Source organism: Tribolium castaneum, chromosome 6, assembly GCF_031307605.1.
Source record: "Tribolium castaneum strain GA2 chromosome 6, icTriCast1.1, whole genome shotgun sequence".
Classification (NCBI taxonomy): Eukaryota; Metazoa; Arthropoda; class Insecta; order Coleoptera; family Tenebrionidae; genus Tribolium; species Tribolium castaneum.
Window position 1 is genome coordinate 10,422,900 of NC_087399.1, and position 14,530 is coordinate 10,437,429.

At 29.4% G+C, this 14,530-nt stretch overlaps 1 protein-coding gene across 1 annotated transcript in view; it reads left to right on the plus strand.

The window, feature by feature from the left end:
- The first annotated feature begins 7,558 nt into the window (after positions 1-7,558).
- LOC661735 (uncharacterized protein) overlaps positions 7,559-14,530 on the plus strand; it is a 169,433-nt gene continuing 162,461 nt past the window's right edge. Inside the window, exon 1 of the mRNA XM_967881.4 lies at positions 7,559-7,839. Coding sequence (XP_972974.1) covers positions 7,746-7,839 — 94 coding nt within the window. The 5' untranslated portion in view covers positions 7,559-7,745. The remainder of the gene's footprint in view (positions 7,840-14,530) is intronic.

Below are 14,530 nucleotides of genomic sequence, written 5' to 3' on the forward strand. Positions count from 1 at the left end.
TTATTGAATCGATTTTCAAAGTCTCGAACGAGACGGTTCATTATTCAGAAGCTTTCCTCGCCGATTTTAATTAATTTTTAATCCGTTTTTAGTTGACACTTTCAGTCAACTGTCGGAAAGTTCTAATACGATTTTTGTGTAGTTCCAAGAAGCGAGTTAAAAAATCTGTCGCTGTATTTTAAGTGAGTATGTCCCGGATTTAATATAGGGGATAGATGTGACATATTCTGCTTTTCATATTCGTGTTTTAGATTCAAAGCTTTATATTACAAGCTTTCCACATTTTATGGTTTGTACTCTAAATCGCGAAGTCTGTATTCTATAGTTTATGACTTAACTTTCAATGACCATAATTTCAGCTTCATATTCCATATTCTACCGAACTGTTATTTATCTCGATTGATTCAAACTGGAGCGGGCGGAAACGAGTTGATTTATTCGCATTTTATATATTGTTGTTGTAACTTTTTCAACTTTTTGCCGTTAAAATATGAATGCATGATAAGCGTAGCGGAGCTAAATTCTGTCTCGTTGCTAGAAACACTGTTATCGATCTCATCTTTAATTGAAAATTTTCGGGCGAATCTGTGTACATTGAGAACAAATATTGAGTTAATAAAATCTCATTACGAGTAAATTCTACATTTCCGAAACAATGTGTTCAGTTATGACTTTTCCACAAAAACAAGCTGTTTTAATTTAAACTTTTAATCCGTTTGCTACACAAGAAAAGATTTAGGTTACAACTGAACTCAATATCACGTGAGAATGATCATTCCTTTCAATTTATTTTCTCTAATCTCAACTCTGCTAACATGCTGACAGCAGATGATCGATTGAAACAAATCGTGACTTTTACTGTTTCATGACCAATTTCTTGTGTACCTTTGTGTTTGATAAACAGACTATTAATCGACTGGTTGATCCGATATTAACTACATGAACACTGTAAAAAACGCAAACCTTGTCATGTTTGATTACATCATAAATTGGTCTCACAGCAAAAAAGTTTTTAGAACCTTATTTAAAAACAAGGTCAAGCAACCACTTTATTTTTAATTTTTTTTGTTTATCTATTTGACAAAAAATAAAACAATAGGTTTAAAAAACCAGATAAATGTTTATATAATTCTAAATTACATCAAAACTTTTACATTAACATCAATTTTACATCAATTACATCAACCGTAAATTTTAAAAATATCTAATCAAACATATTATTACGATTATTTTGAAATTAAAAAACATCAGTTATCAAACTCGCCAAATTTCTTGTGAAAAAAATATATACAAATTTCAGATCAGTTTCGAAAAAAAAATTACCCCGGCGCATCCACCATTTTAAACACATTCCTTAAACACATTAAATTTGTCATGTCATAACTCATTCAGTATGGTATAATGTGGTTGGAACAATTATGACAACAATATATTTTTCTTGTATATTTTTAAAATAATTATATTCACCGATTGTAAAACCCGCCTTAATAATATTTTGGGTTGGTTTTTGTTTACAAACATATTGCTTGGCACTTTGTTTATCTATTTAAAAAAAATGAAACACTCGGTAAAAAAATTAGACAAACGTTCAAAAATCCTGAATTGGACCTAAATTTCCCTTTGCCCTTAAATTTTTAAAATATTAAATTGCAACATATTGTCACGATAAATATGAAATTGAAGTACAATACTTATCTAATAAGTTTAAACACGTTGTCAAATTTATTAGATAAAAACATAAAACTTCACTTGATATTTTTTTAAATTGTGATAAGTCATTCGGTATATTACGACATAGTTATAGCAACGTCTTTTTCTTTATATAAACTGATATAAATTCCGCGAATGTAGAAACCGCCTTAAACCACATTTTTATATTGCTGTATTTTTGCTTTCAAAAATTTGATCTTTGATTGAGCTAAACTTGATCAAAGGTGATAGCAAAATAAAAAGTTTCACTTAGTACATTTTAAGTTCATTATTTTTATTTATATTTTTTTTATATTTATATTTTTATATATATATATATATATTATATATTTATATATTATTTATATTTTGTATATTTTATTTTATACTTTTCATATTTTAGTAAAAATGTTTACAATATTCGTATCGTAATATCAAAACTAAACCGGTCAAAATGAGCATCGAAGCTCTTTTTCTAGGAGAGGCGTACAAAAAATTTCTATTCTAAGTTTTTTGTGTCAGAAACAACATAAAAATTGTCATTTAAAGCTGGAAAGAACTCACATTCATCTAATTAGTTAGTTTGTTCACTACAATTTATTGGAGCCAATTATCCCGGCGCATCCACCATTTTCCAAAAAAAGATTAGCTACTGAGCTTGTTTTAGTTTAATTCACTGGCTGAAATAAACTGCATGAATTGTTAAAAAACAAAAACCCTGTCATGTTTGATTTCATCATGAAATGGTCTAACAATATAAAATTATTTATTAATAAAAAAAGTCAAACAAAGGGATTTTGTATTTCCAGACAACATTCAACAACTGTAATTTTATTTTATGATATTTTTTGTTTATCTGCTTTTATGGAAAATTAAAGTCGGTTAAAAAAGCAGATAAGCGTTTAAGAAATTGTAATTCACAACTAAATTTGCATTCGACAATAAATTGTGGAAGTATATCTGGTCACTACATACTTTTACAATTATTTCAAAATTAAAGAACAAAAATCAAAAACTACATTCAAATTTGTTGCCAAACTACTTAAGTAATAACATAAAATTTCACTTCGGACTCGAACAAAATAAAAATTAGCCCGGCGCATCCACCATTTTTAAATATTCCTATAATTTATTTTAATTTCCAAAAATTATCCAGTAAAGTACGACATGGTTACATGTATTTTCTCTTACTTATACTTGAAATAAATTTATTCGACGGTTATAAAACCGCCTTAAGCAATATTTATTAATGTGTTGTTTCTTTTTTGAAAATTTGATTTTTTGCGATTGACCGTAAACCCAATCAAAATTCTGGATAAAGTGTGTAGGTAAAATGTAAAGATGTACTTTCCAGGTTAATGGGCCCATAAAAAAAACATTTTAAGTTGTTTGGGTTAGAAACATCAGAATAATTCTCATTTCAAGCTGGATAAAATTTTATTAGGCCCTGTTAATTCATTCTAATTTGTATAATGTATAATGTGTTCGAACATATTATCCCAACAAAACCACCATTTTTTAAATTTTAATTTTTTAGTTTGTGAGATAATGAGCTTATGAATTACATGTTTTAGTACCATATACATTAAGTAAATTAGTTTGAGCTTGCTTTGTTTGTTTTCAAATACTTTCTACATCACTTCACACTCGTTCACACGTTGATTTATTAAGACAATAAGCCAGGAATCGCATTAGAAAAGCATTTGTCAGTATCACGTAAAAAAGTAGTACGAGTCTGGTCAGATTATGGAAAGTTGGGGTTTGCCGCCGGGAACGTCAGATTGTATGATAGATGTTGAATGAAATTAGTAGTAAAAGAACGGTAAAGATACGATCTTATGGCTGTTTTTTGTTTGTTTTTGTCTTGAGGGATGTGTGGCTGGGATGCGCGAAATGGCGTGCTGCGGCTAAAAGATGAGATAAAAATATTAGAGGAAAATATCGTAAAAATAAAGCGGTTTTTATAGTTGGGATAAATAAATTTAAATAACGGTCTCTTTAGGGGAAAAACCATGGATTCGAAATGATATGTAATAAAATTAGTTCCGCTCACTTCCCGTTATTTTATAATTACAATTCCACAAATAATGACATCTAATTCATTAGTAGGTAACTAATTCAATTAGTAAAACGCAAATACCTAACAGATCCTGTTTCAACGATTTCAAACAACGTATAAAACGTAACAACATCAATCGAAATTCCATCACAAAAATAGCATTTTGTTCCACACAACTAAAAACCACCACGTCAGTATCTAATACCATAATTAATTTTGTTCGGATCAAACATTCTCTTTATGAAATTCCGTTCATGTTTGAGTTTTAACGTTATAAAGTGTGTTTACAGAAACAGAGCGAGGGATTCAATTCCGTCTCGATTACGATAAAATTTTTCACACGTTTTGAGGAAAGAGTCCGGTTACGACCTTGAATACAAAATCACCCTCGGCATTTCAAATAATAACAATCATCTCGAAAAGTCTTCATCCCCTAACAGGGATGATTCAATTACTCGGTCAAACGGGCCGGTGAAACGCGACCATTTGCTTGCTCCGACCCTCGCCACTTCATTCTCTAGACCGAACACTACTTTTATGGCATAATGGTGATAAAAATAATTATGTATTCGACTCGTGTGCTCAAACCAATGTTATTATAAATTGTTAAAATTTATCTACCGCAATTACAATGAAATCATTAAATTTGAACACTTGTGCTTTTTCAGAATACCTTAGTTCTATTTTTTCATAAGAAATTAAAGAATGTACTGATCTTATATGTTGTTATTTACTTGTTATTTTGAATCTTGAATTTTAACTCGGAACTTATGTAAAGTAACATGATTTTTAAAGAAATTAAATAGTTGTGGCTAGAGAACCTACGCTCAAATAAATATTAATCATTATGTCACGAGCTTAAATTAATTAGATCAAGGGATACATTTCTGTAGGAAAAGGGTTCAGAAGGAGTTTCCGGAGAAAAGGAAACTAACTTTTAGCATAGAGCGTTCTATTTAAAATAACTATTTCTAGAAAGCAAATCTGTTTAGAAAAAATTTGGTAGCGACAGAACTGTAACTGCTACAGATATTCAAAATCCATAATTGTTTAAAATTTTTGTCATTTTCGAAAATGTGAGGAAATGTTTCTTTAGTTTTGTAAAAAGTTAATGCGTTAATTGTCTGTTGTTTTTAAATAATATTTTGTATAAGAACATTAAAATAGGTATCTATTTTTTTTTAAAAACTGCTTTCTATTTGCTAAAAAATTATTATATAAGCAAAACTAAGTCAAATGTAAATAACAATCAAGAACTAATAAATTAATGTTATGGCAATGATGAAGAAAATAATTTTTGCTTAAAACAAATAAAAGTGTAACTTTACTTCTTTCTCTGTTGGGAACAGAGTGTTAATATATAATGGTGGTAAAATTAAAAAGAGCATCTTTTTATAGTAATTCAAAAAAATGTTAACTTAAAATTTTCATGACACTTATTCAAGTTACAAAGCTTTGCTTTACGCCTTTATTACATAGACTATAAATTGCCAGTGACGATTCAATATTTTTGTGAGATCCCAGTAAATACATACGTTTGAATTTATTTAACGTTATGAAATTCATTTTACTGAAAATATTTATAAAACAAAGAGAAATAAAAAGCATAATCTCATACAAGTATTTAATTAAATTAAACTACCAAGAAAATCGACGTTTCATCAAAACATCGAGATCAGCATAAAAAAATACCAATAAAAATAAAAAGGCTTTTTCGGTCACGTTCAGAACTTCTTTGTAATAAACTCAAAATGCAACACTTTTTATTAATTTCTTCAGTATTCACTCTGGTTTCTGGTTTCGAAAAGAATACCTTTCCCTTTTTATTTCTTAGCCTTTTCTCCTCTTTCAGGTCGTTCTTCTTTCTCTTTGTGCTCTTTGCGATAAGTTTAGAAACTTCTTGCGATAAATTCGGACAAAACTCTAACAATTTATTAAAAAAAATACCTTATTTGAGGTCAAATTTGTTTAGTCAGAAGTAATTTTTATCTTTTTGGATAGGTCAATGGACTTTTTAAAAAAAGTTTTTTATATCTTTTTAACTCTATTCTGAATTTCCTATAGTAAAAAAATCCATTTTTCTTCATTGTGAATGATTTTTTTTCTTTGGGGTGTCGTTCTTTTTCTTTACTTTTATTTGATCACCGTTCTTCAGTCTCTGTCATCTTTTGTGGCCATTCTATTTCCATTTTCACATTTCAACGTTGTTCATAATTCTCTTTCTCCTCTGTGCTCTCATCTTTTTCTTTTTCTTTCTTTTATTTACAACGTCGTTCTTTTTTTCTTCTTTGGGATGCAATTTTACCCTTAAGTTATAAAAAATACTGGTTTGAAAACAAAATTTATTTAATAAGAATTCATTTGTAGATCTCTGGTATAAGTTCTTTAACTTTTTCTGTTATTTCTTCTTCTACCTTATTAACACTGTTTAGGATTCTCTAAAGTTTTAAAAAAATTCTTCATCATTTTGTTTTCTTCGTCTTTCATCTCCTCTACTCTTCTTTTTCTTTTGCTCATTCTGGCGTCGTTCTTTATCCTTTCTCTTTTCTTCAAACCCCTTATTTCTTTCTCTTCGCACCAAAATTTTTCTTTGCGATATCATTCTTTTTTTTTTCTTCTTTTCTTTACAAGTTGAAAAATTCTTCGTTATGGATTCAATATGGAAACACATTTAGTCAAAAATAATTTTCGACGTTATATAAAATTTCTTCCTTTACATTTTAAACTGTGTTCCGAAATAGTCTTAAAAATAAAATGTTTTTGTTTTTTTCTTCAACCTTACCTTTCATTACGTAGAGGAACTTTTTTTCTTTAATTCTATGCGGTCTTCTTCCTCTTGGTTTTTTTGCAACATCGATCTTTTCCTCTTTTCTCTTCTTTGTGACGTCGTTTTTCTTCCCCTCCCTCCATTAAGCAACATCGTTTTTTTTTGCTTCTTTCCATTCTTTGCAATGTCATTGTCTTCTCCTTTATATTCTTTTTTTCGACATTATTCATCTTTTTTTTACTGTTCCGTTCTTCTTCGTCCTTCTTTTTCTATACATATTTATCTCGTCCTTCACTTGCCTCTTTTATTTTTTTAATTACTTCAACCATTTCAGTCATGTTATTGTATTTCGTGAGACGTCTCTTCACCATCAAAAGTTGAATTTAGTCTTGATAATCTTGATAGTTTTAAATCATCATAACACTAACGTTGTTTAAGTTCGTGCTTTGTAAAATCTTACAAAATAATTGATTGCTTTATTTAAACACAACTATAATTAAAGTTAATAAATTTATTGACCAACCTGTGAATTTTTACACATTTTCCTAAATAAATTGGTTTAAAACCGTAAAATATTGGTTGTGAACGTTAATATTGTACGTTAGAAATAGGTAACTGAAAGTAAATTAGACAACTAATAACAGCGCTAATTTTCTAATTAGCTGTGAATAGAAATAAATTAAATCGAGCTAAACTCCATTAAAATTAATTTTCGCACCACGACGACCGGTGAGTTCCATTATCAAAAGATTCCAACATGCCAAGCTCCTGCTGAACTCTTTGTATGGTTATTAGCCGCGCAACAATAAACGTCAAGACGTCAAAACTGATCTATTAGATTACCCTCGCGGCTTTAAATATTCCTGAAACACAAGCAAACCAACCTCATCCATCATTATCTCCTCTCTCCCATCATCACCCTTCCCTCCTCTACATTTCCTCCATACTCGTCATAATTGCAACAAAACAACAGAAATATTCCATCGAAATGAAGCTCGCGCTTTTCCGCTTCAGCCCGGCCAGCGTCGTCTGAAAGCTGCAGCTTACAGAACGAACTTTCAGTCCTCGGCCTACTCGGCAAGTGTGCGTCGGTTCACCGTGAGTGCAACTTCAATGGTGTCGAAAGCTCGATTGCGATAGTGCCAATGATGTAATTGGTGTGAGTGTGAGCTTTTGCTGCAGCTTTGCTGTGAGTTATGTGCTTATGATGATTTGTGCGCATTGAGAAAAATGATGGCCGGGAGGGAAGTGCTGTATCTCGTCTTGCTGGCCGCCAGCGTCTTCATAGGACACGGCTATTCGAGTCCCTCGCCAATCAAAAGAAGTGAGTTCTAGGACTTAGGATTTTATTTTGCTGATTCTGCATATAATAATATGGAAACGTACGAAATATACGATGACAAAAACATATCGTATTTCAAATCAGAACAAATGTATTAATTATAATAACCATGGACGTGGAACAGTTACAACTGGCGGAAAGAGAAACATAAAAGCATTATTAAATAACCAACTAAATATTAGACTACCAATTCTGCCTCTGGCGTTACTGTACCTACTTGTATTTAATTAGCAATGGTTAGATGCTTCTAAATGTTTTGTCTAAAAGATACAAGTTTTTATCAGAGGCTAAATATATGTGGTAAATATGATAATATATATGAACTACACGGCATAACAACGTTTTAATTATCTTTGCAATTCTTAGCAATATTACAGGAAAAAAAAACATTGTTTCACCAGCTTACAGATTAATTTATTTGTGGTCAACTGTTTGAAAACTTTATTAGAAATTAGTTCAGCAGAAGATGTCGACGGTAATAGAAAATCATATTCATTCGCATTTTTCAAATTAATTTAAGTTAATTTTTAAACATTTTTGGTTCACATAGTGTCTGATTATCTGTTGTAATATGTTTTTTCTGGTCACTTTTCTAATCACTACCACGTTCACTTTGACAGGTTTGATCTGAAAATAATAGCTTAACTAAACAATTTTGAATAACATTTTAAGTTTTAAATTTCACCAACGATTTCAGCAGTCCCGAGAGGATTAATAAAACTTGTTTTTTGCACATCTTTTACAATTATTCAGCAAAACATTAATACATTAATAATCAGTTTAACCAATTTTAATTATGTTGGATGCGCCGGACAAACACATTGTATAAATCAAAAAAAAATCTTATCTATAAACAATAAATAAATCTGGTAAAGGTTTAAGTTAGAGAACTTTATACTAAATAAAAAAATAAAAAAACATTAACTACGATTTACTTTAAAGCAAGTAAGGAAAAATTAAAAAATAACAGATTTTTTTCATATTCCACACAAAAACTTTTTCAACAGCCCGAGAGACTTAAAACGTCTTTTCTTTACATTTCCTGCAGTGTTTTTCGCAATAGCAAAATATTAGTACATACTCCGCTAATACAGGGTGTATCAGAAATAAGTGTTTCAATTTTTACAGGTAATAGAGCTCAACAAACAAAACATTTTTTCTATTTGTAATTTTCAAATAAAAAATTCGCAAATTTACTTAAGATTTGGGAAAAATATAACATCCTAAAACGTGTACCCGCCTATGGGTACAAAAATAAAACAGCCGAACTATATTCGTTACGATAAAAATGGACAATTTTAACAATTTAAAACAACAATGACAATTGTTGCTATGAATGCTCGTTTGCACAAAAGAAAGGAGGAAAACAGTGAAAATTATGAATAAGAATTTTGCAAAATGTTATATAGAAAAGTTGTTGTATTTGATGAGTTTTATTACATGTTTAAATTAACACACGTATTTCTGATACACCCTGTATATCTATTTATAGCGTTCATTGTGTTTGGAAGAGTTAGTTTTAAAAGTTTTTTCAAATAGTTTCGTTCAAAAATTTTGTTCTGTGCCTTTAATACAGTTATGATACAAACTTTAATTATGGTGGATGCGCCAGACACACTAAACATATCGCAATACTATAAATTATTTCAAAGTATTAAACCTTTCTGAAAGAAAATTATTTAGATTGTGGTATGTTTAAAACTTAAAATACATTAAACCATGCAATATTTTTCCTAAATGCAAAGTTTCAAATCAAAAAACCAAAACTGTTTCCAAAAACAAAGAACTCTAATTATGGTGGAGGCGCCGGGCAAATTTAAAAATTAATTCGTTAAACCATGTTATAAAACATAAAAAAGAAACTCTTAATTTTGCTAATCAAAACAAGGTTTTGATTCAATTTTAATTCAATATATTTTCTAATTACCTTCTTTCCACATATTCGAACCTTTTGTGATTTGTGGCAAAAAAAGACAGAAAAAACTACTTACAATCTAAGACAAAAAACAAATTGTAGATTGATATTGCTTTTAATTCAATACAACTACTGTGCTTATTTGTCCCTCACGGACAACTAAAAAAAACAATTTATATTTTTTATAATAAATCAAAAAGTAATTGCTAAAACTCGATTTTCAAGTATTAGTTCATATTTTATGAGCGTTAATAACTCAAATCAAAATGAATAATTACTAGTGTGGTCAAAATTAGTTACTTGCATATTGAGTTTGCCAAGTTCGAGCACACAAATCTTAAAAAACTGTTTCACATAAAAAACGTAGAAAACAATTTTTTTTGAAAACATTTAATTGGTCAAAACACTTTATTTGACATGTCATATATTCCCCACTTTATGAAATGTATGACTATATGTGGTGTTTATTTATCGAAATTTTGTTGTATACAAAATACATTTTGGTTGTTCTTTTTAACTATTACATCTTTTAGAGTTTTGATTACAAAATTGTCAAAAATTTAAATCATAAAACAAAATAATCTTTTTTGAATAAAATTTTGGTTTAAACAGAGTTTTTATGTTTTGCTATGTTTTCTGTCTGTACGTTTCCCATTACATTTAAACTTATCTTAATAACTGCAGAATAACAGCCGTCCCATATTATTTACAAAAATAATGGTTTAATAATATATGAGTAATCTCATAAAGAGTATAAATTTTTGACTTTTTGTTTAAAATAAAGTTTTAAGTTTCGTACTGTTTTACAAAAACTGTCGGTTACATGTAAAAGAAGTAAACTTTTTTTGAGAAATTATAAATAATTTCGAACTTTTAATTATTCATTATAGTTTTATGTTTGAAATGACAAATTGTGGTATGTTTATATTGGAGTTATAAAACTTTAAACCAAACAAAATCCTTCAGAATCGTAAATTTATAAACCGAAAGACCAGACCTTTCCATAAAATTAAAGAGCACTAATTATGGTGGAGGCGCCGGGCAAATCTAAAAATTTTGATCGAGATACTATAGTCAGGAACAATGTTATAAATCATAAAAGAAAAAGAAACTTTGGATTTTGGTAAATGGAACAAAGTTTTAATTCAATATACTCTGTAAATACTTTCTTTCCACATCTTCGAGTGTGTTTTGGGTCGAAACGAGCCAGAAAAAACTATTTGCAATCTAAGAAAAAACTTTGCTTAATTGTGTCATAAAACTGTTTGGTTTCATTTTAGAAAGTAATTTCTAGCGTTACAATAATAAAGATGAAATTACAACCGAAAAGAAAATACCTCATTGTGAATTCTGACACCTGTTTCGTTTACTCAAAACTAATTAAAATAAATACCAGATTGTTCAAGTTTTAATTTTCTCCATCGTCGTATTCTAGAATGGAGGATAAGCTTTAGTGGAAAATATTACCTAGATATACAATAAGCAAAATCATTTTTTAACAAACATATTTGTTTCCAACAGTCACACAACACAAATTTCATGAAATATATTATCTATTTGATTATTTAATCTGTGATTTGGAGTCGGAAGTTCAAAGGATTTTGTAATTCTTCAATTCTTTATCTTTTGTACCGAAGATACTATATTACGATAAAATAGCGAGTTCTGCAACCCAGAGATATGTATGTTAAGTAGATTGAGCGCTTTGTGAAGGAACCTAACTATATTAATAACAGATGCTAGAAGACGGAACAATGTGGCATTAAGTTTGATGGATAATTACGTTGCGGGAGTTCGTCTCAACCTTGCCCTTTTCATTTCGCATTCGATTAAGAAACATAATGCGTACACCTGAAACCGCCCCTTTAAAACAACAAGGAATAATCTGGATACAATCAAACGCACGAAATTCTCGAGAATTCAGATTGAATTCAGAATTTATTCGTAAATGACAATAAATTTTTTTGGAGTTTTAATTGGAATACCTGAAGCAAATGTACATTGTACAGCTAAAGTTAGGGAGAAATCTGATATGAATTTGTTTAAATTGAGTTACAAAAAGCACTAACTGGTAAATGTAACTGTTAACAACTAAACTCTATTTTCCATTGGGTAACTTCAAACAAAGGTAATGGTTGTTAAAGGTTGATTTCAAATATTGCGGTGAAATGAACAAAACATAAAGTCGGAAGAATTTAGTAGTTTACAAATGCGTTCATAAAATAATAAAAATATTATCTTGAAATAAGGTTAATTTCTCCGTCTTAATATAAATAGGAGGTAATAAAGGCAGTAGTAACGTTTTAAAATAGTGGTTAGTTATGCAAATGTGGTTTGAAATTTAAAGCTCGATCCGAAGCCGTTTCTCGCACTACTACACTCTATTAACAAAACAAATGACCAAATTAAACTAACATATGGTTAGTTTAATTATAATGATAAAGAGCAAGTTGCACAAATGTTAGCAGAGTATTTAATTGCAACAAGAGACTTGTTTTGGAATAACGACTTCTATTTTCACATAAATAACTTAAAACTAAAACCAACTATTGGAATAGAACAGCTAGCTATTCGTGCCTTTTATGAATATATTCAGATCATGGAAACAAGTTATTTATTTCTACTCTGTGGGAGTTCACTTTGCAACGACTAGATTACTTTCTGAAACGATATTTGCATTACTAGGACTTGGATAAAACTTTAAAACACTTTATCAGAAAAAACAAGCATTGCTTGATATCGAAATAACTTCATTCCGTCACTCACAACATCATTAGCTCGTCTAATTGATATATCAAAGTTTTTTTCGTAGATAATTACAGCACAACAAACACAAATATGTCAATAATTTTTATAGCTTGTTTGGAACGTAATGCAATATTTCCGTGTTCTAGAAAGATAAAAACTCAAGCTAAATTGCCAGAGTCTCAAGATATAATTCCACTTTTGTGATTTGCAATTTAAAACTCAACCACTTTAACAAATTATCACTCTGTTGTGTCAAGGCCAACAAAGCCGTTGTTTCTTTAAATATTGTTGCAGCACAAATTGTAATAAATCAGCAAGCTGAATAAAATTATTTTAATCAAGTTTTTGAACTGGGTCTAGAAACATTTTGAATAAATTATATTAACAAAAGGTTCTTGCAAGTTTTGTCGATAAAAGTGGGTTGTCCGTTTATGCAAAAATAAATTATGAGTTATGAAGTGCGCTCAACATTTACTTTGGAGAAAATTAAATTCAGCGCAACGTTTGTTATAAATAACGACAATTAGGAACTTAACCCAATTATGAAAATCTCGAGAGTTAATCAAATTAAATTCGAATTTCGTTAATGGAAACCATCCAACGAAAAATGATTAGAAATCTGCTTGTTGGGGAAATTAAAAGTGGAAAGATAGCAGTTTCTATTATTTAACACTTTTCGCACGCATACGCGTTCGAGTGGTAATTCGAAATCGATTTTATCAGCGCACGAACGCTACTGACTGTTTTAATTGGATATTGTGCGCGTGATTTTTTCCGAAAATCGCCGAATTATTTTTTAAATCTTCGCGATTTAATCTTTTTAACGGCCAAAACAAATAACTCATCGTCAAATGTTTGTTGTGATCAATTCGTTAAATAAAAGCAATTTATAAAATAGGATCCCTGGAAAAAATGTCGGTGGATGATAAATTATCCCCAATAATAAATCATCAACGAATATGTCATTTATTTCGTAAATTACGCTGTTGTGATCGGAAAGCGTCACTCTTTCTGCTGGTCAATATTGAATAACACTGCGATAAGTTTTCATACAATTTGTTTGGAACGGTAATGATCGTAAGGAACGAATTTAAGGGTATTTACCGTTACATTAACTTTGTTTCGCTGGAAAAATAATAGGTGATTACACAAGCTGGAATAAAAATAGTGTTCGATTAATGCTATTACTTACTCGTCAGACTGGACAGAAATAATAACTTTATTTATTTATTCAAGAACAACGTCAAAGCCAGCAATAAAGGATTAATAACAGTAAGTATTTAATATTGATTGTGTACCTACCTACATTATCTATAATTAATATAGTAATGACATGCTTTGTTGTAAGTTGTAACTTTTGACATATTTTATCATTTAAAAGCTTTTTAATTTATCATATCACTAACGTAGAGTATTTCTTAACAATACATAATTTAGCTCAATAATTAATTCATATTATTTTAAATTTAGAAGATTTCCACATACTACTTTTTTTACTTTTTTAATTCTATTTTAATTTTTGATTATCGGCTTTTAAATTTGTTAAATTCAACTAGTCCGCTAATTGCTTAATTGCTTGGAAAAAAGCAGACAGAGACGTTAACCATCAGAAAACCAAACAAAACGGTCTCAAATCTTTGAGAACCCTGCAAATTCTGTTAATGATACAAGAAGAATGTCAGAAAGTTGAATTAAAAAAATTAATTTACGTAAAACAATAATTAAATTTTTTCGTCGAGAGCATATTTCTATTTTTAACGCGGAAGGATTAAAACAATTTAAACCTAAACTGGTAAAAATGGATATACTCGTATGTTCTCGCTGACTTTTTTGAAGAAAAGTTCAATACTTTACAATTCAGTTTCTAATTGTCTTCTTGTACCTTCAACTATACTCGCAGCGTTTACAAAAAACTAGTTTAAGTACGAGATTTTTTTATATACGGTTTTAATAAATATTTGCATTACTTTTATTCCATAATATGGAAAATTTAAGTCTCTATTTTCCTGT